The following is a 27120-nucleotide window of genomic DNA, read 5'->3' as shown; positions in this document are numbered from 1 at the left end:
CTCCTGCCTTCTCCTATCATTTTGGGTCTCCCCCTCCCCCTCCCACCACTACTTTCAAATCTCTTACTATCTTTTCTTTCATTTAGCCCTGACGAAGGGTCTCGGTCCGAACGTCGACAGTGCCTCTCCCTGCAGACGCTGCCCGGCCTGCGGCATTCCACCAGCATTTTGCGTGTGTGGCTTGAATTTCCAGCACTTACAGATTTCCTCGTGTTTCAGTTGTCACACTGCATTGTTTGGGGAGTAATGACGAGGAAATGTACACGTTCGGTTCAGACACGACCATCGTAGCTCTTCGGGGAACACTGACGCCGCCTCGGCATCAGCCGGTCCCGATTCTCCCCCTGGTCTTTGAAGTTCTTGAGGCTGCAGCGCTCTCGCCAGCCACCCATCCCTTACGGGCCTTAAACTCCTTCCTCTCACGCGCAAGGCGAGCGAACCAGACGCGAGGCATCCGGGTTTTCCCGATCCGCGGCTGGTGGATCCCGCAAGGGCAGCCCCCCGGGAAGCCCGGGGGGTGCAGTCATCGGCCCAGCCAGACTGAGTGTTGAAATTTGTGTGGACGCTGTGTGTTGTCCCCACCATGCCAAATAACAAGACAGTGCACCAGATGCGATTAAGTGATTACACTTTACAACTGTTACTTTGACCGTGTAGATAGTAAAGGAACAAAATTGTTAGTGTGAGGTGCTACATTTTGGTAGGAATAATCAAAATAGGACTTGCATGGTAAATGGTAGGGCTTTGAGTAAAACAGAGTGATCTAGGAATAATGGTGCATAGTTCCCTGAAGGTGGAATCTCATGAGGATAGGGTGGTGAAGAAAGCTTTTGGTATGCTGGCCTTTATAAATCAGAGCATTGAGTATAGGAGTTGGGATGTAATGTTAAAATTTTACAAGGCATTAGTAAGGCCGAATTTGGAGTACTGTGTACAGTTCTGGTCACTGAATTATCGGAAAGACAAAATAGAGAGAGTACAGAGAAGATTTACTAGAATGTTACCTGGGTTTCAGCACCTAAGTTACAGAGAAAGGTTGAACAAGTTAGGTCTTTATTCTTTGGAGCGTAGAAGGTTGAGGGGGGGGACGATAGAGGTATTTAAGATTATGAGGGGGATAGATATTGACATGGATTAGGCTTTTTCCATTGAGAGCAGGGGAGATTCAGCCGAGAGGACATGAGTTGAGAGTTGGGGCAAAAGTTTAGGGGTAACACAAGGGGGGAGCTTCTTTACTCGAAGAGTGGTAGCTGTGTGGAATGAGCTTCCAGTAAAAGTGGTAGAGGCAGGTTCGGTATTGTCATTTAAAGTAAAATTGGATAGGTGTATGGACAGGAAAGGAATGGAGGTGTAACCCCCTGGGTCGCCTTAGGCTTGCTCAGCTCATTCTCGTCTACGGGGAGCAGCCTTCGGCCCCGCCAAACTGGGGAATCAGCTGGTGTGGATGCTGTGTGATGTCCCCGCCTCGCCCAGAAACAGACAGTACACCAGATGTGATTACATGAGTACAATTTATAAAGATTGCTATAACTAAGTGATTAATAACGATACAGTATACATGAAGGAAAAAAATAAACAAAAGGCACCAAAACTTATCAAAGTCCGAACCACTTCGTGCACAACCGTTGGAGCTCAATTACTGAAGTCTTCTGACCACCGTTCGATTCCCTCCGAACTCCTCGATTCGCAGCTCAGGACCCTCCCGAGTGGTCAACCAAGCACATCTAGCTTCATCCCCCCCCCCCCTCCACGGAGTACCTCCTGGCCTTAAACCCCCGCTTGGGGTCCGTTCCTCGCCCAGTTTACAGCATCGTGCCCTCTCTCTCTCTCTCTCTCTCTCTCTCTCACCCCCTTGCGCTGACCTCCCCAAAAGCTCGCCAACAATAGTTCACAGACTCAGAAGAAAGAACAACATTAATCCCAATTGGTTTACAAAGGAATACAATTCTCGTTATCAGTAAATTTTAACCCAAACAAGCTTCCAGCACTCTCTCGCAACAAAAAAGCATTCCTACTTTTAACAAAGAAGCCATTTTGATTAACTTGCGCAGTAAGAAAGAGAAGAAACTCCCCCCTTTACAGAGGGTTATGGGCTGAGTGCGGGTCAGTGGGACGAGGTGAGAGTAAGCGTTTGGCGTGGTTTGGAAGGCCGAGAAGGCCTGTTTCCGTTTTGTAATTGTCATATGGTTAAAATCAGAACTGTTCCACTGTTTTTTTTTTAAAAAAGAGAGGAACAGGCGCCATTATTATTAACCGGTTTGTGCACGAGTCGTTGGAGCTCTTACAGAACTGGGTCCCCCTTCCTCCAGTCGATGTCCTCCGAACTCCGCCGACCCACGAATGGGCACGCCCTCAGTGTTCGACCAAGCGCTGCACTCGGGCCTGCCCTCCCCTCCTCGCCTGCGACCCCGGGCCTTGGACTCCCGCCTGGGGTCTGCCCCGTCGCCCGGCTGACGGCATCGCGTCGGCTCTCTCTCGGTCCCCATCGCGCCTCCTTACCCCAAAGCCCGCGAGAAGCGAGAGCTTACGGGCACACGAGAAAGAAGAACGTCTGTCCCAATTGGTCAGCAAATGAATGCAATTTTCTCTCTCATTTATCATCACCCAAGCAAGCTGCGAGGCAGAAGCACTTCCTCAGTGGCTGACAAGCCAGAGAAGCCGTTTCATTAGCCTGAACAGTAACACGAAAGAAGAACCCCCTTGTGCGCGGATGAGGAAGGCCGGCTGTAATTTATCTTCGTGTTTCTGTCTCCCCCCCCACCAGGCGTGCCGGGACTTCCTGCTCCTGGCGCAGGGCCACAGCCGCAAGTGGCAACGGGCCCTCCAGCACGAGCGGGAGCAGCGGATCCGGCTGGAGGAGACCCTCGAGCAGCTGGCCAAGCAGCACAACAACCTGGAGCGGGCCTTCCGCGGGGCCACCCTCCTCCCGTCGAGCACCGTCCCCCACGCCGGATCCGCCAAGGGTGAGCGTCGGGGGCCCGGGGTCTGAGGGGGGAGGGGAGCGGCACACAGGGGAGTTTTCCCCCACGCGCGTGGAACGGGGTAAAGGCAGGTATGACCGGGGCACTTGTGAGACAGAGACGGGGGGGGGGGGGGGGGGGCAGAGGTAGGACAGGGTCACTGGGGTTGCCGGGTCGATGCCAGAGACGAGGGGGTTGGACTGCGAGGAGGGATTTGAGTCGCCGAGGGCCATACTCACTGGAATTTAGAACGGTGAGAGGAGGTCCTATGGAGACAGGTGAAACTATGAAAGGGGGTAGATAAGACGGAGGCAGGAAAGTCGTTTCCATTGGTGGGAGGCACAGCCTCAAGATTTGGAGGGGTAGGTTACGGACGGTGATGAGGAGGGACTGCTTTTCCCAAAGAGAGGAGGATCTGTGGAATTCTCTGCCCGATGAAGCAGTGGGGAGTTAGAGATCAAGTTAGGCTTTAGTGACAGTTGTGGGGAGTTAGAGGCCTGATTAGTGTTCAGGGACAGGGATGTAGGGAGTTAGAGCCAGATTTGGGTTCACGGACAGGGATGTGGGGAATTAAGGCCAGATTAGGGTTTAGGGACAGGGATGTGGGGAGTTAGAAGTCAGATTAGGGTTTAGGGATGTGTGGTCGGATTAGGGTTTAGGGACAGGGATTAGGAGAAAGACATTCCCCCACCGGTGGACCACATCTCCTTGTCAACCCCTCCCCCATCCCTGCCCCTCTCACACTGATGCCTGTCCCCTTGTCCCGCAGGGAGCGGGAACAGCCGGGATCTCAGCGACGAGGATGACGAGAATGAATTCTTTGACGCCATGGAGGACGTGGCAGAGTTCATCACTGTTCAGGCCGATGCCCGATACCACAGGTGGGTGTCTGCCCTGCCAGAGGCATCTGGCCATGGGGCGGGGTGGGGGGGGGAAACGGGGGCACAGATGCAACTTCCCACCACCAGTGGTATCCCATCCCTTCCAGAGTTCCTGTGGGGAGGACAATTCTCCATGTCACCCCACCCCGTCTGTCTCAGTCCCCCACCCACTCCATCTCCGTCTTTCTGTTCGTCCGTCTGACTGTCTTAATGTATGTGTGTCAGTCTGACTGTCTCCCTTTCTGTGTGTCAGCCGGACTGTATCTCTGTCTCTTTGTGTCTGTCATTCCGACTGTCTCTCTGTCTGTCATTCTGACTGTTTCTCTGTCCGTCAGTCTGACTGACTCCCTTTCTGTGTGTCTGTCATTCCGACTGTCTTTCTGTCTCTGTGTGTCTGTCATTCCGACTGTCTTTCTGTCTGTGTGTGTCTGTCATTCTGACTGTCTCTCTGTCTGTCAGTTTGACTGACTCCCTTTCTGTGTGTCTGTCATTCTGACTGTCTCTCTGTCTCTGTGTGTCTGTCATTCTGACTGTCTGTCAGTCTCACGGACTCTCTCCCCACAGGCGGACCGGCAGCAACATCAGTGGTGCCAGCAGCGAGGGTGGCTTCGACGATCAGGTGAGTGGTCCCGCCGAGATCTGTGTGGGGTCTGAGCGGGGTGGGGGGGCTCCCCCCGGCCCCCGTGGGGAGGGGTTCCTCTCCTGGGCTGAGTGAGGGGATACGCTTTCTGGCGTCTTGAAGGGTCGGTTTTCGGCTGAGTGTGCGGTGAGCGTGTGGAATGAGCTGCCGGTGCAATTGGATGCAGTAACTACCTTCAAATGGCAGTCGGAGAGGTGCATTTACTTGGAAAGGATCGGGGGCCTGTCCCCGCCATTCAGTAAGATCGAGGCTGATCTGGCCACGGACTCATCTCCACCCACCTGCCTTTTCCCCATAACCCTCAATTCCCCTACCGTGAAAAAAACTATCCAACCTTGTCTTAACTATATTTACTGAGGCAGCCTCCACTGCTTCATCGGGCGGAGAATTCCACAGATTCTCCACTCTCTGGGAGAAGCAGTTCCTCCTCATCTCCGTCCGTAATCTACTCCCCCCGAATCTTGAGGCTACGTCCCCTCGTTCTAGTCTCACCTACCACTGGAAACAACTTTCCTGCCTCTATCTGATCTATCCCTTTCATAATTTTAAATGTTTCCTCTCATCCTAAATTCAAGTGAGTACCTTCCCAGGCAAATCAATCTCTCCTCACAGTCTAACCTCCTCGTCTCTGGAGTCAACCTGGTGAGCCTCCCCTGCACCGCCTCCAGAGCCAGTCTATCCTTCCTCAAGTGAGGAGACCAGAACCGCACGCAGTACTCGTCGAAACCTACTGAATATTATACGGCCTGGATTGAGTGCACGCAGATGGGATGTTTCCTGCAGTCTCGGACCAGCGGCACGGGCACAGAATAGAGGCCCGTCCGTTTAGGACGGGGACGAGGAGGAATTCCTTTAGCCAGGGGCTGGTGAGTCTGTGGAATTCATTGCCGTGGGGAGGCAGGTCATTGAGATTGATGGCTTCCTGATCAGTCAGAGGTTACGGGGAGAAGGCGGGAGAATGGGGTTGAGAGGGAAACGGCAGAGCAGACCGGACGGGCCGAGTGGTCTGATTCCCCCCTCACGGTCCGAAGTGGCCGGAGGGATTCGGCAGGCCGGGCTCCGTCGCCGGACGGGAATCAGCGGTCGATAGTGGGGGGCTGGGAGATGAAGTAGGAGTAAGGAGGTCTCCGGAGAGAGGGGGTATGAGGTCGGCAGGTGGGGGGGGGGGGGGGGGGTGGGGTACCAGGGATGAAGCGAGAGGCTGGGAGGCGATGCGCGGAAGAGGTGACGGCTTGCAGAAGGGAGGAGTCCGAGAGGAAAGGGGAAGGAATGGAGTTCAGGAGCCGAGAGGTAACGTTGCAGCTTGTGCAGGACCTCGGCCGGACCCCACTCGTTCTGCTCTGGTCGCCTCGCCACGGGAAGGACGTGGCTCTGGCAGGGAGAGTGCAGAGGAGATCTACAAGGACGTTGCCTGGATCGGGGAGCGTGCCTTATGAGAATAGGTGGAGTGAACTTGGCCTTTTCTCCTCGGAGCGACGGAGGATGAGAGGTGACATGATAGATGATGAGAGGCATTGACCGTGTGGATAGACAGAGGCTGAAATGGTTGCCACAAGAGGACACAGGTTTAAGGTACTGGGCAGTAGGTACAGAGGGAGATGTCAGGGGTAGGTTTTTACCCAGAGAGTGGTGAGCGCGTGGAATGGGCTGCCGGCGACGATAGTGGAGGCGGATACGATAGGGCCTTTAAAGAGATATGGTGGCATCCGTTAGTCTTGTGAGACCATGGATTTGCACCTTGGAAGGTCTCCAGCACGCAGGCCTGGGCTAGGTTGTATGGGAGACCGGCAGTTGCCCGTGCAGCGAGTCTCCCCTCTCCATGCCACCGGTGTTGCCCAAGGGAAGGGCAAGGGCTGATACAGCTTGGCACCGGTGACGTCGCTGGAGTTGCCAGGACGAGGTTGAAGGAAACGTCGGACTGCCTTAGGGACTCCAGCTCCGGATTTGTCCTCAGGGTTCACTCCCGAAGCCTTTCCCATGAGTGGGTATGGCCACAAGGCAGCGGAGGTTTGAAATCAAGAGTTTCCCCTCTCCTAGGTGGACTGCCTTCCCAGGCTGACGAGCTCCATCTCCAGGGCCCGGACGTCCAATCCCTCCCCACAATGGCAGACCTCCATCTCCACTCCAGACCGCTCACCAGTGCTCGGGTGGGGAGTCGGGCATTGGTCTGACCCTACAGGACGGGAATTGGAGTGTGCCCACACCCACTGACAGCGCCGGTCCACAGATACGATCAATGACCTGTCTGGGACAGGACGTTGTGGGAATGGGGAGATGCGAGGCCTGCTCACGATATTGGGGCTGGTTCTGCTGTTCAGGGTGAAGCCTCAGTGCAACCTTCACCTCCGTGCCTCTCACGTCCCGCCGTTAGATACCAGGATCTGTGTCTGACCTCTTTTACTCTGTCTCCCCTCCCCGAACCTCTGTCCCCCTGTCTTCTCCTCTTGCTCTCCCTCTCTCCCTTGATCTCCCCTCATCACAACCTCCCTCTCTCCTCATCCTGCCCTCCCCCTCCCCTTGTCACACCCTCCCTCTCTCCCTCGATCTCCCCTCATCACAACCTCCCCCTTTCCTCGTCCTGCCCTCCCCCTCCCCTCGTCACACCCTCCCTCTCTCCCATGATCTCCCCTCGTCACACCCTCTATCTCTCCCATGATCTTCCCTCGTCAATCTCCCTCTCCCCTTCGATCTCCCCTCATCACACCCTCCCTCTCTCCCATGATCTCCCCTCGTCACAATCTCCCTCTCCCCCTCGATCTCCCCTCGTCACAACCTCCCTCTCTCCCACGATCTCCCCTCGTCACAATCTCCCTCTCCCCCTCGATCTCCCCTCGTCACACCCTTCCTCTCTCCCACGATCTCCCCTCATCACAATCTCCCTCTCCCCCTCGATCTCCCCTCGTCACACCCTGCCTCTCTCCCACGATCTCCCCTTGTCACAATCTCCCTCTCCCCCTCGATCTCCCCTTGTCACACCCTCCCTCTCTCCCACGATCTCCCCTCGTCACAATCTCCCTCTCTGCCCATCCCCCTCCCCCCTCCTCGTCACACCCTCCCTCTCTCCCACGATCTCCCCTTGTCACACCCTCCCTCTCTCCGATCTCCCCTCGTCACAATCTCCGTCTCCCCCTCGATCTCCCCTCGTCACACCCTCCCTCTCTCCCACGATCTCCCCTCGTCACACCCTCCATCTCTCCCACGATCTCCCCTCGTCACAATCTCCCTCTCCCCCTCGATCTCCCCTCATCACACCCTCCCTCTCTCCCTCGATCTCCCCTCGTCACACCCTTCTTGATCTCCCCTCGATCTCATAACCCCACTCTCTCCCCCCGTACCACTCTGTTTCTCTCGCTACCCTCCCTCCCCTTCTCTGTCTTTCTTCCCCTGCATCCTCTCTCTCTCCCTCGCTCTCGCTGCCTCTCCCCCTCCCTCCCTGCCTCCGCGCTCTCCCCAGGCCTTGGAGGACCCGCTGTCAGCAGCGAGCAGCTCCACCACCCTGGAGGGCTCCTTCAAGGAGATGGCGGTTAAGCGGAACCGGCGGACGAGGATCCCGGACAAGCCCAACTACAGCCTCAACCTCTGGAGCATCATGAAGAACTGCATCGGCAAGGAGCTGTCCCGTATCCCCATGCCGGTGAGGAGAGAGCGAGGGAGGGATAGGGGAGCTGTCCCGTATCCCCATGCCGGTGAGGAGAGAGCGAGGGAGGGATAGGGGAGCTGTCCCGTATCCCCATGCCGGTGAGGAGAGAGCGAGGGAGGGGTAGGGGAGCTGTCCCGTATCCCCATGCCGGTGAGGAGAGAGCGAGGGAGCGAGGGAGGGGTAGGGGAGCTGTCCCGTATCCCCATGCCGTTGAGGAGAGAGGGAGGGAGGGGTAGGGGAGCTGTCCCGTATCCCCATGCCAGTGAGGAGAGAGCGAGGGAGGGGTAGGGGAGCTGTCCCGTATCCCCATGCCGTTGAGGAGAGAGGGAGGGAGGGGTAGGGGAGCTGTCCCGTATCCCCATGCCGGTGAGGAGAGAGCGAGGGAGGGGTAGGGGAGCTGTCCCGTATCCCCATGCCGTTGAGGAGAGAGGGAGGGAGGGAGGGGTAGGGGAGCTGTCCCGTATCCCCATGCCGGTGAGGAGAGAGCGAGGGAGGGAGGGGTAGGGGAGCTGTCCCGTATCCCCATGCCGGTGAGGAGAGAGGGAGGGAGGGATAGGGGAGCTGTCCCGTATCCCCATGCCGGTGAGGAGAGAGTGAGGGAGGGAGGGAGGGATAGGGGAGCTGTCCCGTATCCCCATGCCGGTGAGGAGAGAGTGAGGGAGGGAGGGAGGGATAGGGGAGCTGTCCCGTATCCCCATGCCGGTGAGGAGAGAGTGAGGGAGGGAGGGAGGGATAGGGGAGCTGTCCCGTATCCCCATGCCGGTGAGGAGAGAGCGAGGGAGGGGTAGGGGAGCTGTCACGTATCCCCATGCCGGTGAGGAGAGAGCGAGGGAGGGATAGGGGAGCTGTCCCGTATCCCCATGCCGGTGAGGAGAGAGTGAGGGAGGGAGGGAGGGATAGGGGAGCTGTCCCGTATCCCCATGCCGGTGAGGAGAGAGGGAGGGAGGGGTAGGGGAGCTGTCCCGTATCCCCATGCCGGTGAGGAGAGAGGGAGGGAGGGGTAGGGGAGCTGTCTCGTATCCCCATGCCGGTGAGGAGAGAGTGAGGGAGGGAGGGAGGGGTAGGGGAGCTGTCCCGTATCCCCATGCCGGTGAGGAGAGAGTGAGGGAGGGAGGGAGGGATAGGGGAGCTGTCCCGTATCCCCATGCCGGTGAGGAGAGAGCGAGGGAGCGAGGGAGGGGTAGGGGAGCTGTCCCGTATCCGCATGCCGGTGAGGAGAGAGGGAGGGAGGGGTAGGGGAGCTGTCCCGTATCCCCATGCCGGTGAGGAGAGAGGGAGGGAGGGGTAGGGGAGCTGTCCCGTATCCCCATGCCGGTGAGGAGAGAGGGAGGGAGGGATAGGGGAGCTGTCCCGTATCCCCATGCCGTTGAGGAGAGAGGGAGGGAGGGGTAGGGGAGCTGTCCCGTATCCCCATGCCGGTGAGGAGAGAGGGAGGGAGGGAGGGATAGGGGAGCTGTCCCGTATCCCCATGCCGGTGAGGAGAGAGCGAGGGAGGGGTAGGGGAGCTGTCTCGAATCCCCATGCCGGTGAGGAGAGAGTGAGGGAGGGAGGGAGGGGTAGGGGAGCTGTCCCGTATCCCCATGCCGGTGAGGGATGGTTTGTGGCAAATTTCTGGTGTTCCCAAGGCGGACGAGGCGTTTGGGGAGTGGAGGTGGGGTACAGCATGTGCCCCGCTTCTCCTGGTCGATGCAGTTTACCCGGGTGGGGCATTAGGAGGGGGCAGGATGAGGCGTCGTTGCAGGGAGGGGAAGCGGGGGAGATTCCCCCCCCCCCCCCGTGACCGCCCGGGTTTCCTCTGGTCACTCCCAAGGCTTACCGGTTGATCGGTCCCCGTGAGTTGTCCCGCCTCTGGGATCGGGTATCCTCGGGGTTGAAAGGGCGGGAAGCGCCGCCTCCGCGCTGTATCTCGATAAACGATTAAATCGCTGGTTGCAGCGAAGATAGCGGCAGGGGAACGGGAGTGGGGGGGGGGGGGAGAGGGCAGGAGGCGTACCGTGACCTCGGTGAGGAGCGAGCAAGCGGTGGAGGGAGGCGGGGAAATGCAGGGGCTTCGCGGGAACCGCTTTGCCGGCGACTGGCGCTGGGAAACGGTGGGGAGGGGAGGGTGTGCGGGGCCGGGACCGCCAACGAGAGCGAGAGGCCGAGGCCCGATCCTGGGGAGGTCGGAGGCTGGAATCTGCGAGTCCATGACGGAGGCTGGAGGCCCAGCCTGCTCCAGAATTGGAGGGCAGTGGCGGGGGGGAAGGGAGGGAGGGACCGGGCCGCGTTCTGCTGTTCCCGCTCCGCCGCCGGTTGATCTGCCGAGCCGCGGTCGGGCGTTGACGCAGCACGGCGGATTTTGCCGCGTGGGGCGAGTGAGCTTGAATCTTCGGTCGTGGACCCTGCCGGGTTGTCCCTCAGGCCTGGTCTGGTCTGGGCCACAGGGAACCCAGAGAGCAGAGAGAAGCTCTTCGGGACTTTGGCCTTCGTGAACCGACGTACGCAGGCGAGAGCGACTCTGCAGACGCTGGAAATCCAAAGCAACGCACGCATGCACACACAAAATCCTGGAGGAACTCAGCAGGCCGGGCAGCGTCTGTGTGGCGGGGGGTGGATAAAAGCACACACAGTCGACGTTTCAGGCACAAGGCCCTTCAGTCACCTCCTGACGAAGGGTCTGGGCCCGAAACGTTCGACCCTTTTACTCTTTCCCACCGATGCGGCCTGGCCTGCTGAGTTCCTCCAGCATTTTGTGCGTGTGTCGCTTGGACTTCCAGCGTTGGCCGATTTTCCCCTGCGAGGGAGATTAAACTCCGATCCTCTTCACGACGAGCCGTTTCCAAGGGCCCGAAACGACGCCTTCGGCTGTGCGCTTCCCGACGCGAGTAGCATAAATAAACTCTTCAAATCTTTTTATTATCATCGTTATGGAAAATAACAGGAGTACGTCGAAGTTAGTGACACTGACAATGTCTCAAAAGGGAAAAGTTAAGGATTGAAAGATATGGTGACACAAAAAAAACCCTTAATAAAGCAAGAAAAAAGTGAGGGGGAAAATAAAGGACCCGTGAGGTGTTGCGTCACCCCGGAGCCGTGCGTCACACAAAAAGCTTCTGAAGATCAACATCAAACCAGCAGCATAAAGCAATTATACCAAAATTTACAATTAGGTCGTGGAGGAGATCTACCAGCTAACTCAAGCGATAGTAACCAGCAAACGAACCCCGCCTTTTCTCAAAATCAAACACAGGGTCAAAGGTTTGACTTCTAATTTTCCCCAAACTAAGACGTTACGTCGCCTGAGAGAAGCACCGTGACAGAGTGGGAACCGACGAGTCCTCCCACTTCGACAAGATGGCCCTCCTCGCTATCAGTGTGACATATTGACTGGAATTGAGGAGATTGAGAGGGGATCTGATTGAAACGTTTAAGATAATTAAAGGATTTGATAGGATTGAGGCAGGAAATATGTTCCAGATGTTGGGAGAGTCCAGTACCAGAGGGCATGGATTGAGAATAAGAGGTCAGTTATTTAAAACAGAGTTGAGGAAGAGCTTCTTCTCCCAGAGAGTTGTGGAGGTGTGGAATGCACTGCCTCGGAAGACGGTGGAGGCCAATTCTCTGGATGCTTTCAAGAAGGAGCTGGATAGATATCTGATGGATAGGGGAATCAAGGGATATGGGGATAAGGCAGGGACTGGGAATTGATAGTGAATGATCAGCCATGATCTCAGAATGGCGGTGCAGACTCGAGGGGCCGAATGGTCTACTTCTGCACCTATCGTCTATTGTCTATAACATGTTGGTCAGACAAAGAAATACCGCGGGCACTTTGAGGAATCATCCCAAAGAGCGCAGTTGATCCGTTAGGTTGTAGGTTAATTCTGAGGGCCTCGATAAACGAGGGAGAGGGAGATGGCTGAACGGAATGAATTGTTTCCCCTCGCGGTGCAGGTGAACTTCAACGAGCCGCTGTCCATGCTCCAGCGGCTGACCGAGGACCTGGAGTACCACGACCTTCTGGACCGAGCCTCCAAGTGCGAGAGCTCCCTGGAGCAGCTCTGCTACGTGGCGGCCTTCACCGTCTCCTCCTACTCCACCACCGTGTACCGCACCGGCAAACCCTTCAACCCCCTGCTGGGCGAGACCTTCGAGCTGGACCGGCTCGACGAGGAGGGCTTCCGCTCCATCTGCGAGCAGGTGAGGCGGGGGACCCCCCCTTCCCCGACCGAGGAAACCCCTTCCCCCATTCCTCCCTGGGAAAGTCCTCCCTCCACGGGAACCCTTCCTGTCCCCCCACAGGACATCTTCCCCTCCCTCCCTCCACAGGAACCCTTCCTGTCCCCCCACAGGACACCTTCCTGTCTTCCCCTCCCTCCCTCCCTCCCTCCCTCCACGGGAACCCCTCCTCTCCCCCCACAGGACACCTTCCTGTCTTCCCTCCCCTCCCTCCCTCCCTCCACAGGAACATCTCCTTTACCCCCCGGCCTCCTCCGCAGGACACCTTCCTGTCTTCCCTCCCCTCCCTCCCTCCCTCCGCAGGAACCCCTCCTCTCCCCCCACAGGACACCTTCCCCTCCCTCCCTCCCTCCACAGGAACCCCTCCTCTCCCCCCACAGGACACCTTCCCCTCCCTCCCTCCACAGGAACCCCTCCTCTCCCCCCACAGGACACCTTCCCCTCCCTCCCTCCACAGGAACCCCTCCTCTCCCCCCACAGGACACCTTCCCCTCCCTCCCTCCCTCCCTCCCTCCACAGGAACCCCTCCTCTCCCCCCACGGGACACCTTCCCCTCCCTCCCTCCCTCCCTCCCTCCACAGGAACCCCTCTTCTCCCCCCACAGGACACCTTCCCCTCCCTCCCTCCACAGGAACCCCTCCTCTCCCCCCACAGGACACCTTCCCCTCCCTCCCTCCCTCCACAGGAACCCGTCCTCTCCCCCCACAGGACACCTTCCCCTCCCTCCCTCCCTCCACAGGAATCCCTCCTCTCCCCCCACAGGACACCTTCCCCTCCCTCCCTCCCTCCACGGGAACCCCTCCTCTCCCCCCACAGGACAGCTTCCTGTCTTCCCCTTCCTCCCTCCCTCCACAGGAACCTCTCCTTCACCTCCACCCTCCTCCGCAGGACACCTTCCCCCTCCCTCCTTCCACCGGAAGCCCTCCTCCCTCTGTACCTTCCCTCTCCCTCCCTCCACAGCAGCCCATCCTCTCCCTCCCCCCAAGCACCAGGGAACTCCCTCCTTGAGAAGGTCTTCTCCCTCCCTCCATGTGACGCCCACCACCCACTTCCCCCCTCCCTCCACGGGAAGCCCTCCTTTCCCCCTCCCTCCTCTTCACAGCAGCCCATCCTCTCCCTCCGTGGGTCACTTTCCTCCCTTCGCCCTCCCTCCCCGCTGCCCTCCCTCCAAGCAGCAGACGACTCCTTCCCTCCGTGGCTCATGTCTCTCCCTCGCCCTTGCCCTCTCCCTCCCCTCCCCCTCGACCAGTCTTCCTCCCTGCAACATGCCTCTACCTTCCCCCCTCTCTCCACGGGATACACCCTCTCCCTCCCTCCCTCCCTCCTCCGTGCCGCACCTTTCCCTTTCCCTCCAACCTCCAGTGTACCTCGGGGGAATCTCTGACCTCCCTCTCCCCCCAACCTCCTCCTCCCCTCCCTCTCTCTCTCCCCCGGCCCCAGAAACCGAGTGACTGACCTGTCCACCCCGCAGGTGAGCCACCACCCCCCTGCGGCCGCCCACCACGTGGAGTCCAAGTGCGGCTGGACCCTGCGGCAGGAGATCGCCATCGCCAGCAAGTTCCGCGGGAAGTACCTCTCCATCATGCCCCTGGGTGAGTCGGGGAGGGGAGCCGCCGCCTCGTTTCCCCGGGGGCTGGGGTGGGGGGGAGGGTCAGGGGTCGGCCGGTTCTGAGGTAGGAGAGGAGGGACTAAAACGGGGTGGAGGGGGAGGGGGCTCCCGTGGGCGGCGAGAGGAGTGATCCCCCTCAACCCCGTACACCTGCCTTCTCGCCATGTCCCGACCGATCGGGAAACGGATCGACTTCTGCTTTAAGTACACCCGCGGACTTGGCCTCCACTGCCGTCTGTGCCAGGGCCTTCCACGGATTCACCGCTCCCTCCTTACCCCTGTTCTAAAGGGTCGCCCCTCAGTCTCGAGGCTGTGCCCTCTGGTTCTGGGTACCCCCACCGTAGGAAACATCCTCTCCACATCCACCCTATCCGGTCCTTCCAACATTCGGGAGGTTTCAATGACCCCCCCCCCCCCACACACATTCTTCTAAAGTCCAGTGAGTCCAGGCCCAAAGCTGCTGAACGCTGCTCACGTGTTAACCCCTTCGTTCCCGGAACCGTCCTCGTGAACGTCCCCCGATGACAACACATCCTCTCTGAGATACGGGGCCCAGAACCGTCGGCAGCACTCCCACGTGCGGCCCGGCTACTGCCTTACACAGGCTCAGCATCGTCTCCTTGTTTGTACGTGCCATTCCCCTCGGGATGAATCCCAACGACTGCCTTCTTCGCCGCAGACTCGGCCGCTAAATTAACCCCCTGGGAGCCTCGCACGTGAGCCCCCAAGTCCCCTGGTACCTCTGTCGTTTGAACCTTCTCCCCGGTGAGATGATAATCACACTATTGTTCCTTCTACCAAAACGTTTTTCCCAACGCCGTTCCATCTGCTGCTTCTCCGACTTGCCCCTGCCGCAATCGCGTTGCCTCCTCAGCCCCTCCGCCTGCCCTCTGCAAACTTTGCCAGAAAGCCTGCGACTCCACACCCCACGTCCTTGATGGCGGGATCAGCCGGCGTTTCCGAGGCACTTGCACAGGCTTGTTCCGAGAGGGGGTGCAGGCGGCGTGGCGGCATCGGCCGCGGACTTCGAGCCGAGAGGCCCCAGGTTCGCTCGGGTCCGGCCGGCTCCCTCGTGCCGGTTCGAGCTGGCAGTAAAACGCACAAAAACGCTGAAGAGGCTGCGGGGACGCGGCCCGCCGCGCCGCAAAGGCACGGAGAGGAGCAACGACAGCGAGGCCAGGCACGAGCAAACGGGGTCCGGCGACGGGTGCTTCTAGCCGTCCGATTACGGTGGGGGGGGGGGGGGGGTTGCGGAAAAGATTAGGGCGGCCCGGTAGTGGAGCGCAGCCTGGGTTCAATTCCCGCCACTGCCTGTTAGGGGTTTGTGTGTGTTTCCGCCTGGGTTGGCTCCCGCTGGTCACCGTAAATTGCCCCGTGATGAGGCTGGGGTTGGATCGGGGGGGTTGCTGGGCGGAACGGAGGGGACAGCTCGTGAGAAATAGGAGCAGGAGTCGGCCATTCGGCCCGTCGAGCCTGCCCCGCCGTTCAATAGTATCGCGGCTGATCTGGCCACGGACTCATCTCCACCTGCCTGCCTTTCTCCCCCCCCCCCCCCCCCCACCCTGTTCCCTCCCATAAGGCAGCAAATTCCATAGATTCTCCACTCGGTTCCTCCTCACCTCCGTCCTAAATCTACCCCCCTGAATCTTGAGCCAATGCTGCCCCGGTTCTGGTCTCACCTGTCACTTCCCGGCCTCTTATCTCGCGTATCCCTTTCATAACTTTATATGTTTCTGTACGATCCCTCACTTAAATGCGAGGGTTAGCGAGGTCGTTTCGCAGGGAGGTGGCCAGGAATGGAGGATTTGAGTTATGAGGAGCGATTGGACTGGCTGGGGCTGTTTCCCCTGGAGTGGAGGAGGCTGAGAGGATGACTTGAGGGGGGTTTATAAACTCATTGGTGGGGTTGGGGGGGTAGCTAAGCTGGACGGTCGTAATCTCTTTCCGAAGGCACAGGTTTCATGTGAGCGGGGGTGGGGTAGGATCGAAGAGACCCGAGGGGCAAATGTTTTCACCCAGAGAGGGGTGGGGCAGTGTGTGTGTGGGATTGAGACGGGTCTGTGAAGGAGAGGGGCGAGTGTGTTTGTTTTTTTAAAAAAACAGAGGGGCTGGCAGAAGAATTGTTACAAGCAGGCACGATTCCAACGTGTAAAAGGCATACTCAGATGGGGCTGGGGAACGCACTTTGGTTAAAAGAATAGAGCGGACTGTTATCTAAATGGGGAGAAGGTTCGAACGTCAGAGGTGCAGAGGGACTTGGGAGTCCTCGTACAAGATTCCCAGAGCGTTAGTTCACAGGTTGAGCCTGAGGTAAAGAAGGAAAATGCGATGCTGTCTGTCATTTCACGGCCTGTTTCTGAGCCGAGTGGCTGTGTTGGGCATATCCTGGTCACCCAGCCACGGGGTGGGGTAAGGGAGACTGCGGAGCACAAGGTCAAACGCAGGCAGGTGAATCGGTACGACGCTCTGCAGGCCCTTCGGCCCACGGAGTTGGTGCTGACCCGCTCCACGATGGATCTGACCCTTTGCAGCTGCACAGCCGACTGCCCTCAACAATCCTTCCGCCCACGTGCCTAAGAGTTTCTGAAACGTCCCAAACATACCTGCCTCCGCTGGTGCGTCCCAGGCGGACCCTGTGCGTTTAGAATGTAAAATGAAGTAATTAGCTCCGGCGTTCTCCCCCCGCCGCCACACATCTGCGCGGGTTTCCTCCGGGGGCTCCGGTTTCCTCCCACGGTCCGGAGGTCGGCCGTCGTATGTCGTCCCGTGACTGGGCGAGGGTCCGATCCTGGGGGTGGGGGTCGGCTGGGGCCGGTGGCACTGACTGTTCGCCCGCCCCCTGCAGGCAGCATCCACTGCACCTTCCACCAGAGCGGAAACCACTACACCTGGAAGAAAGTCACCACCACCGTCCACAACATCATCGTCGGCAAGCTCTGGATCGACCAGGTAAGCCGCCGCCACCTCTCGGGACCTCCTCCCCTCCCGCCCCATCCTCTCTCTTGTAATGTTCCCCCCCTTCCCCACCTCAGTTCTCACCCGCCGCACTCTCCCTCCTCTCCTGGCTGTCTCGTTCCCCCTCTCTTGGTCCCCCATCTCTCTCGTTCCCCCTCTCTGTCCCCGTCTCTCTCGTTCCCCCTCTCTGTCCCGTCTCTCTCGTTCCCCCTCTCTGTCCCGTCTCTCTCGTTCCCCCTCTCTCAGTCCTGTCTCTCTCGTTCCCCCTCTCTGTCCCATCTCTCTCGTTCCCCCTCTCTCAGTCCCCTGTCTCTCTCGTTCCCCCTCTCTCCGTCACCTGTCTCTCTCATTCCCCCTCTCTCCATCCCGTCTCTCTCATTACCCCCTCTCCATCTCCATCTCTCTCGTTCCCCCTCCCTCCATCCCGTCTCTCTCGTTCCCCCTCTCTCCCGTCACCTGTCTCTCTCATGCCCCCTCCCTCCATCCCATCTCTCTCATTTCCCCTCTCTCCGTCCCGTCTCTCTCCGTCCCGTCTCTCTCCGTCCCGTCTCTCTCCGTCCCGTCTCTCTCCGTCCCGTCTCTCTCCGTCCCGTCTCTCTCCGTCCCGTCTCCCTCCGTCCCGTCTCCCTCCGTCCCGTCTCTCTCTGTCCCGTCTCTGTCCGTCTCCTGTCTCTCTCAGTCCCGTCTCTCTCGTTCCCCTTCTCTCCGTCCGTCTCCTCGTTCCCCCTCTCTCCATCCCCAACTCTCTCGTTCCCCCTCTCTCAGTCCATCTCTCTCAGTCCCCTGTCTCTTTAATTCCCCCTCTCTCTGTCCCCTGTCTCTCATTCCCCTGTTCCCCCTCTCGTCATTCCCCCTCTCTCTCATTCCCCCTCTCTCTCATTCCCCCTCTCTCTCATTCCCCCTCTCTCTCATTCCCCCTCTCTCTCATTCCCCCTCTCTCTCATTCCCCCTCTCTCTCTCATTCCCACCTCTCTCTCATTCCCCCTCTCTCTCATTCCCCTCTCTCCGTCCCCTGTCTCTCTCATTCCCCCTCTCTCCATCCCCCTCTCTCCGTCCCGTCTCTCTCGTTCCCCCTCTCTGTCCCGTCTCTCTCGTCCTCTGTTCCCCCTCTCTGTCCCGTCTCTCTCGTTCCCCTCTCCCGTCTCTCTCGTTCCCCCTCTCTCCATCCGTCTCTCTCATTCCCCCTCTCTCCATCCCCCTCTCTCCGTCCCGTCTCTCTCGTTCCCCTCTCTCCATCCCGTCTCTCTCATTCCCCCTCTCTCCATCCCCCTCTCTCCGTCCCGTCTCTCTCGTTCCCCTCTCTCCGTCCCGTCTCTCATCGTTCCCCCTCTCTGTCCCGTCTCTCTCGTTCCCCCTCTCTCCGTCCCGTCTCTCTCGTTCCCCCTCTCTCTGTCCCGTCTCTCTCGTTCCCCCTCTCCGTCCCCGTCTCTCTCGTTCCCCCTCTCTGTCCCGTCTCTCTCGTTCCCCCTCTCTCTGTCCCGTCTCTCTCGTTCCCCCTCTCCGTCCCCATCTCTCTCGTTCCCCCTCTCTCCGTCCCGTCTCTCTCGTTCCCCCTCTCTCCGTCCCCGTCTCTCTCGTTCCCCCCCTCTCCGCCCCGTCTCTCTCCGCCCCGTCTCTCTCCGTCCCGTCTCTCTCCGTCCCGTCTCCCTCCGCCCCGTCTCCCTCCGCCCCGTCTCCCTCCGCCCCGTCTCCCTCCGCCCCGTCTCCCTCCGCCCCGTCTCCCTCCGCCCCGTCTCCCTCCGCCCCGTCTCCCTCCGCCCCGTCTCCCTCCGCCCCGTCTCCCTCCGCCCCGTCTCCCTCCGCCCCGTCTCCCTCCGCCCCGTCTCCCTCCGCCCCGTCTCCCTCCGCCCCGTCTCCTGTCTCTCTCAGTCCCGTCTCTCTCGTTCCCCTTCTCTCCGTCCCTCGTTCCCCCTCTCTCCATCCCCAACTCTCTCGTTCCCCCTCTCTCAGTCCCTTCTCTCTCAGTCCCCTGTCTCTTTAATTCCCCCTCTCTCTGTCCCCTGTCTCTCATCATTCCCCCTCTCTCTCATTCCCCCTCTCTCCATCCTCCTCTCTCCGTCCCCTGTCTCTCTCATTCCCCCTCTCTCCATCCCCCTCTCTCCGTCCGTCTCTCTCGTTCCCCTCTCTCTCGTCCGTCTCTCTCGGTCCCCCCCTCTCTCCGTCCAGTCTCTATCGTTCCCCCTCTCTCCGTCCCGTCTCTCTCGTTCCCCCTCTCTCCGTCCCGTCTCTCTCGTTCCCCCTCTCTCTGTCCGTCTCTCTCGTTCCCCTCTCTCCGTCGGTCTCTCTCGTTCCCCCTCTTCTCCGTCCGTCTCTCTCGTTCCCCTCTCTCAGTCCCGTCTCTCTCGTTCCCCCTCTCTCAGGTCCCGTCTCTCTCGTTCCCCCTCTCTCAGTCCCGTCTCTCTCGTTCCCCCTCTCTCAGTCCCGTCTCTCTCGTTCTCCCCTCTCCGCCCCGTCTCTCTCCGCCCCGTCTCTCTCCGCCCCGTCTCTCTCCGCCCCGTCTCTCTCCGCCCCGTCTCTCTCCGCCCCGTCTCTCTCCGCCCCGTCTTCTCTCCGCCCCGTCTCTCTCCGCCCCGTCTCTCTCCGCCCCGTCACTCTCCGCCCCGTCTCTCTCCGCCCCGTCTCTCTCCGCCCCGTCTCTCTCCGCCCCGTCTCTCTCCGCCCCGTCTCTCTCCGCCCCGTCTCTCTCCGCCCCGTCTCTCTCCGCCCCGTCTCTCTCCGCCCCGTCTCTCTCCGCCCCGTCTCTCTCCGCCCCGTCTCTCTCCGCCCCGTCTCTCTCCGCCCCGTCTCTCTCCGCCCCGTCTCTCTCCGCCCCGTCTCTCTCCGCCCCGTCTCTCTCCGCCCCGTCTCTCTCCGCCCCGTCTCTCTCCGCCCCGTCTCTCTCCGCCCCGTCTCTCTCCGCCCCGTCTCTCTCCGCCCCGTCTCTCTCCGCCCCGTCTCTCTCCGCCCCGTCTCTCTCCGCCCCGTCTCTCTCCGCCCCGTCTCTCTCCGCCCCGTCTCTCTCCGCCCCGTCTCTCTCCGCCCCGTCTCTCTCCGCCCCGTCTCTCTCCGCCCCGTCTCTCTCCGCCCCGTCTCTCTCCGCCCCGTCTCTCTCCGCCCCGTCTCTCTCCGCCCCGTCTCTCTCCGCCCCGTCTCTCTCCGCCCCGTCTCTCTCCGCCCCGTCTCTCTCCGCCCCGTCTCTCTCCGCCCCGTCTCTCTCCGCCCCGTCTCTCTCCGCCCCGTCTCTCTCCGCCCCGTCTCTCTCCGCCCCGTCTCTCTCCGCCCCGTCTCTCTCCGCCCCGTCTCTCTCCGCCCCGTCTCTCTCCGCCCCGTCTCTCTCCGCCCCGTCTCTCTCCGCCCCGTCTCTCTCCGCCCCGTCTCTCTCCGCCCGTCTCTTGTCTCTCTCAGTCCCGTCTCTCTCGTTCCCCTTCTCTCCGTCCCGTCTCCCTCGTTCCCCCTCTCTCCATCCCCAACTCTCTTGTTCCCCCTCTCTCAGTCCCGTCTCTCTCAGTCCCCTGTCTCTTTAATTCCCCCTCTCTCTGTCCCCTGTCTCTCTCATTCCCCCTCTCTCCATCCCCCTCTCTCCGTCCCGTCTCTCTCGTTCCCCCTCTCTCCGTCCCGTCTCTCTCGTTCCCCCTCTCTCCGTCCCGTCTCTGTCGTTCCCCCTCTCTCCGTCCCGTCTCTCTCGTTCCCCCTCTCTCCGTCCCGTCTCTCTCGTTCCCCCTCTCTCCGTCCCGTCTCTCTCGTTCCCCCTCTCTCCGTCCAGTCTCTCTCGTTCCCCCTCTCTCCGTCCCGTCTCTCTCGTTCCCCCTCTCTCCGTCCCGTCTCTCTCGTTCCCCCTCTCTCCGTCCCGTCTCTCTCGTTCCCCCTCTCTCCGTCCCGTCTCTCTCGTTCCCCCTCTATCTGTCCGGTCTCTCTCGTTCCCCCTCTCTCAGTCCCGTCTCTCTCGTTCCCCCTCTCTCAGTCCCGTCTCTCTCGTTCCCCCTCTCTGTCCCGTCTCTCTCGTTCCCCCCTCTCCGCCCGTCTCTCTCCGCCCCGTCTCTCTCCGCCCCGTCTCTCTCCGCCCCGTCTCTCTCGTTCCTCCTCTACGTCCCCGTCTCTCTCGTTCCATTCTCTCCGTCTCTCTCTGCCCACCCCCCCCCCCCCCCCCAGCTCGCTCTAACAGCCTCACCGACTCTCCCTCCTGTCCGCAGAGCGGGGAAGTTGACATCGTCAACAAGACCACAGGCATTCCCCCTCTCTCTATTCCCGTCTCTCTTGTTCCCCCTCTCTCCGTCCCGTCTCTCTCGTTCCCCCTCTCCGTCCCCTGTCTCTCTCATTCCCCCTCTCTCCATCCCCGTCTCTCTCGTTCCCCCTCTCTCCGTCCCCTGTCTCTCTTGTTCCCCCTCTCTCCATCCCCGTCTCTCTCCATCCCCGTCTCTCTCGTTCCCCCTCTCTCTGTCCCCTGTCTCTCTCATTCCCCCTCTCTCCGTCCCCGTCTCTCTCGTTCCACTCTCTCCGTCTCTCTCTGCCCACCCCCCCCCCCCCCCCCCAGCTCGCTCTAACAGCCTCACCGACTCTCCCTCCTGTCCGCAGAGCGGGGAAGTTGACATCGTCAACAAGACCACAGGCGACAAGTGCCACTTGAAGTTTGCACCATACAGCTATTTCTCCCGGGACGTGGCTCGAAAGGTAGGGGGCTCCCCGTGTCCTGTGTGCGAGACACCATCTCCCAGTCCCGTCTCCTCGCTCCCTGTGTTCTGTGTGTGTGAGACACCATCTCCTCGCTCCCCGTGTTCTGTGTCTGAGACACCGTTTCCCAGTCCCGTCTCCTCGCTCCCCGTGTTCTGTGTGTGAGACACCGTCTCCCAGTCCCGTCTCCTCGCTCCCCGTGTTCTGTGTCTGAGACACCGTTTCCCAGTCCCGTCTCCTCGCTCCCCGTGTTCTGTGTGTGAGACACCGTCTCCCAGTCCCGCCTCCTCGCTCCCCTTGTTGTGTGTGTGTGAGAGACCGTCTCGTAGTCCCGTCTCCTCGCTTCCCGTGTTCTGTGTGTGAGACACCGTCTCCCAGTCCCGTCTCCTCGCTCCCCGTGTTGTGTGTGTGTGAGACACCGTCTCCTCGCTCCCCGTGTTCTGTGTGTCTTAGACACCGTCTCCCAGTCCCGTCTCCTCACTCCCTGTGTTCTGTGTGTGTCTGAGACACCGTCTCCCAGTCCCGTCTCCTCACTCCCTGTGTTCTGTGTGTGTGGGACACCGTCTCCCAGTCCCGTCTCCTCGCTCCCCGTGTTCTGTGTGTGTGACACCGTCTCCCAGTCCCGTCTCCTCACTCCCTGTGTTCTGTGTGTGTGAGACACCGTCTCCCAGTCCTGTCTCCTCGCACCCCATGTTCTGTGTGTGTGTGAGACACCGTCTCCCAGTCCCGTCTCCTCACTCCCTGTGTTCCATGTGTGTGAGACACCGTCTCCCAGTCCCGTCTCCTCGCTCCCCGTGTTCTGTGTGTGAGACACCGTCTCCCGGTCCCGTCTCCTCGCTCCCCGTGTTCTGTGTGTGTGAGACACCGTCTCCCAGTCCCGCCTCCTCGCTCCACGTGTTCTGTGTGTGAGACACCGTCTCCCAGTCCCGCCTCCTCGCTCCCCGTGTTCTGTGTGTGAGACACCGTCTCCCAGACTCGCCTCCTCGCTCCCCGTGTTCTGTGTGTGAGACACCGTCTCCCAGTCTCGCCTCCTCGCTCCCCGTGTTCTGTGTGTGTGACACCGTCTCCCAGTCCCGTCTCCTCGCTCCCGGTGTTCTGTGTGTGAGACACCGTCTCCCAATCCCGTCTCCTCGCTCCCCGTATTGTGTGTATGAGACACCGTCTCCCAGTCCCGTCTCCTTGCTCCCCGTGTTCTGTGTGTGTGAGACACCGTCTCCCAGTCCCGTCTCCTCGCTCCCCGTGTTCTGTGTGTGTGAGACACCGTCTCCCAGTCCCGTCTCCTCACTCCCTGTGTTCTGTGTGTGTGAGACACCGTCTCCTCGCTCCCCGTGTTCTGTGTGTGAGACACCGTCTCCCAATCCCGTCTCCTCGCTCCCCGTATTGTGTGTATGAGACACCGTCTCCCAGTCCCGTCTCCTTGCTCCCCGTGTTCTGTGTGTGTGAGACACCATCTCCCAGTCCCGTCTCCTCGCTCCCCGTGTTCTGTGTGTGTGAGACACCGTCTCCCAGTCCCGTTTCCTCGCTCCCGGTGTGGGGGCTGCTGGAGGTCGTGCCAGGGGCCATCGCACAGGCGGTTAATTCATTTGCTTTTCATTACTGTTGTCTTGCTTCCCATCATTTGGAGACTTTTAATTCTTTGAGTTTTTAAAGTCTTGGGCACATATATATACTTAGCAAGGTTCTTAACAATACTATATATTGTGTCTTGCTAGTTACCAAATAGCACTCCTGACCTAATACAAGCCAGCTTTCTATTTCTAACCCTTCCCTGGCGCTGGGATGGAAAATTGGGTCAGCCATGATGAAATGGCGGGGCAGACTCAATCGGTCAGCTGGCCTAATTCTGCTCCTTCTCCGTACGGTCTTACCCCTTCGTTCCCTGTCTGATGGGGTAAACGGAGTCGAGGGTAGATATAGGACCAATAGGAAATGACGCCGGAGAATCTGTAATGTGAGACGCAGAGGTGGCAGAGGAACTGAATGCGCGTGTAGCATCAGTCTTCACAGTGGGAGACGTCTGCACTACACCGGGCATTCAAGGGTGCCGGGGAAGTGAGGTTTGCGCAGTGAAAATTACGACTGAGAAGGTGGTCAGGAAGCTTAATGGTCCGAGTGTGGATAAATCTCCTAGACCTGATGGAATGCAGCCTCGGGTTCTGAAGGAAGTAGCTGGAGAGATTTCGGAGGCATTAACGATGATCTTTCAAGAATCGATAGATTCTGACATTGTACCGGATGTCTGGGAAATTGCAAATGTTACTCTGCTGTTTAAGAATGGTGGGAGGCAGCAGGAAGGAAACTGCAGACCTGTTGGCTCGACATCAGTGGTTGGGAAGTTGTTGGAATCGATTGTTGGGGATGGGATTACGGAGAACCTGGAGGCACAGGACAAGACAGGCCAAAACCAGCATGGCTTCCTGAAAGGAAAATCTTGCCTGACAATCCTAGTGCAATTCTTTGAGGAAATCACGAGCAGGGTAGACAAAGGAGGTGCAGTAGACGTGGTGTACTTGGATTTTCAGAAGGCCTTTAACACGGTGCCACACGTGAGGCTGCTTAGCAAGATAGGAGCCCATGGAATTCCCGGGGAAGTTACTAGCGCGGGTGGAGCATCGGCTGAGAACCCCGTCTCTGTACCTCTGACTGAGCGGTCTCCCATCAACGTGCCTACCCACTGTCGATGCTATTGGCCCCGCCTCCCGACAGCTCATTCCGTGCGCGGGAGAGGCAGCCCCCCCCCCCCACCGGGGGACCCTTTCAAACCTTTCCCCTCTCACCCCCAAATGTGCTGACGCCGGAGGGGCTTCAAGGCAGCTTCGCGAAAGAGTCTGGGCCCGAAACGTCGACAGCACTTCTCCCTGCAGACCAGGGGTGTCAAACTCATTTCAGGTCACGGGCCGGATTGGGCAAAATGCAGCTTCACGCGGGCCGGATCAGTCGGGCGCGGGCGAACGCGGCTTTCAATGCCTCCGTTTTTTCAGCCTGTTCTCATGTGTCTCAGTCTCTGCTATAACTCCAAAGTGTTTTACTTCGCAAATTCCGTTTCTTATGAAGACTGCTGAGCAAGCATTATTTTTATGATTGGTATTAACACAATCATAGGCTTCGTATCGCCGGGCCATTAATAATTAAAATAATAGATCTATCTAAAATGATCTCGCGGGCCGGATAGAATTGTACGCCGGGCCGAATATGGCCCGCGGGCCTTGAGTTTGACACCTACGCTGTAGATGCTGCCGGGCCTGCTGCGTTCTGCCAGCATGTTGTGTGTGTGTGCAGAGGCCCTGTCTTGTGAAGAGCGTTGGAGGGGGGGACCTCACTGGAACCTAGTGAAAGGCCTCGATAGAGTGGATGCGGGGAAGACGTCTCCTCTGGTGGGGGAGTCTAACACCGAGGGTACAGATTCAGAATAGAGGGGAGTCCTTTCAGCACGGAGACGAGGAGGGATTTCTTTAGCCACAGAGTGGTGATTCTGTGGAATTCGCCGCCACAGGCGGGTGAGGAGGACGAGTGTCAAGGCAGAGGCTGACACGTTCTCGATTGGACCATGAGATATTGGTGCAGGGCAGGCCATTCGGCCCATCGAGTCTGCTCTGCCATTCAATCACGAGCTGATCCAATTCTTTCAGTCATCCCCACTCCACTGCCTTCACCCCATAACCCTTTCATCCCATGTGCAATCAAGAACTTATCAATCTCTGCCTTAAATACCCCCAACGACCCGGCCTCCACAGCTGCTCGTGGCAACAAGTTCCACAGATTCACCACCCTCTGGCTAAATTTCTCCACATCCCTGTTGTAAATGGACGTCCTTCAGTCCTGAAGCCGTGCCCTCTTGTCTGAGACTCCCCTGCCATGGGAAGTAACTTTGCCATCTCTAATCTGTTCAGGCCTTTTCACATTCGCAGTGTTTCCCTGTGATCTCCTGGACGCCAGGGATTACTGTCCAAGAGCTGCCAGACGTTCCTCATACAGTAACCCTTTCATTCCTGGAACCATTCTTGCGAATCTTCTCTGAACCCTCTCCAATGTCAGCATGTCCTTTCTAAAATAAGAAGCCCAAAACTGCACACAGGACTCCAGGTGTGGTCTCACGAGTGCCTTACAGAGCCTTAAATACTTATTCTCTTCATCACGAGTGCTGTACTGTTCTGTCTGCAAACTGAAAGTCAACAAGTCACCTGGACTGGACGGGAGACACCCCAGGGTTCTGAAAGAGGTGGCTGAAGAGGTTGTGGGGGTATCAGTAATGGCCCTTCATGAATCACCAGAGTCTGGAATGGTTCTGGAAGACTGTAAATGTCGCTCCGCTCTTCCAGCAGGGCGAGAGGCAGAAGAAAGGAAACTAGGCCAGTTGCTCTGACCTCGGTGGCTGGGAAGATGTCGGAGTCGACCGTTAAGGGAGTGGTTTCGGGGTACCTGGAGGCACGTGAACCTCGCCTGACAAATCTGTTGGAATTCGGTGAAGGAACAGCAAGCGGTAGACAAAGGAGAATGGGTTGATTTTCAGGAGGCCGCGCATGAGTCTGCTCAACGAGCTAGGGGCCCGTGGTATTACGGGCGGGATCCCAGCGTGGATAAAGCGGCGGCTGATGGGCAGGGGGCAGAGAGCGGGGATAAAGGGAGCCCCTTCCGGCTGGCAGCTGGTGGCGAGCGGCCTTCCACTGGGTTCGCTGTTGGGACCGATTCTCTTTCCGTCATGCGCCAGTGAGTTGGATGGTGGAACTGATGGCTTTGTGGCCAATAATGCTGACGATATGAAGATGAGTCGAGGGGGCAGGGAGTGTTGAGGAGGTGGAGAGGCTGCTGCAGGGCTAGGAGAGATTAGGAGAATGGGCAGAGAAATGGCAGATGGAGTACAGTGCCAGGACGTGTTTGGTCATGCTCTTTCGGGAGAAGAAATGAAAGGGTCGATTATTATTCTGAATGGGGAGAAAATACATAAATCTGATGCACAAGGGGACGTGGGAGTCCTTGTGCAGGATTCCATGAAGGTTAATTTGCAGGTTGAGTCTGTGGTGGGGAAGGCACAAGTGATCTGGCTATTCAAGGGGACTGGAATATAAAAGCCAGGACGTAACGTTGAGGCTTTATGAAGCACTGGAGAGGCCTCACTGGGAGTATTGTCAGCAGTTTTGGATCCCATGTCTCCGAAAGGATGCGCTGAACCTGGAGAGGGGTCAAAGGAGGCTCACGAAAATGATGTCAGGAGGAAGCGGATTATATGAAGAGCGTTTGATGGTTCTGGGCCCGTATTCACTGGAATTCAGGAGAGTGATGGGGGGGGGGCCTAATGGAGACCCATCGAACGGTGAAAGGCCTCGATAGAGTGGATGTGGGGAGGATGTTTCCTGTGGCGGGAGAGTCGAACACCAGAGGAGATGGCCTCAGAATAGAGGGGCCTGCGTTCAGAACGGAGATGAGGAGGAATTTCTTCAGCCAGATGGCGGTGAATCGGCAGAGGCCTAGTCACCGGGTGTGTTGAAGACGGTGGATGATTCTTAATTGGCCGGGGCACGAACGGATACGGGGAGAAGGCTGGAGACCGGGGCCGAGAGGGAAAGTGGATC

The 27120-nt window shown here is 59.0% G+C and overlaps 1 protein-coding gene across 1 annotated transcript in view; it reads left to right on the top strand.

Moving 5' to 3' along the window:
• The window catches only part of LOC132388882 (oxysterol-binding protein 1-like), an 82636-nt gene that overhangs the window by 40410 nt on the left and 15106 nt on the right, over positions 1-27120 (top strand). Inside the window, exons 4-11 of the mRNA XM_059961316.1 lie at positions 2765-2963; positions 3730-3841; positions 4406-4460; positions 7936-8115; positions 12055-12300; positions 13811-13931; positions 16794-16897; positions 21455-21550. Coding sequence (XP_059817299.1) covers positions 2765-2963; positions 3730-3841; positions 4406-4460; positions 7936-8115; positions 12055-12300; positions 13811-13931; positions 16794-16897; positions 21455-21550 — 1113 coding nt within the window. The remainder of the gene's footprint in view (positions 1-2764; positions 2964-3729; positions 3842-4405; positions 4461-7935; positions 8116-12054; positions 12301-13810; positions 13932-16793; positions 16898-21454; positions 21551-27120) is intronic.

The sequence above is a fragment of the Hypanus sabinus genome, unplaced genomic scaffold, assembly GCF_030144855.1.
Source record: "Hypanus sabinus isolate sHypSab1 unplaced genomic scaffold, sHypSab1.hap1 scaffold_43, whole genome shotgun sequence".
NCBI lineage: Eukaryota > Metazoa > Chordata > Chondrichthyes > Myliobatiformes > Dasyatidae > Hypanus > Hypanus sabinus.
Note: the sequence above shows the minus strand (reverse complement) of the source record. Positions and strands in the feature narration are given on the sequence as shown.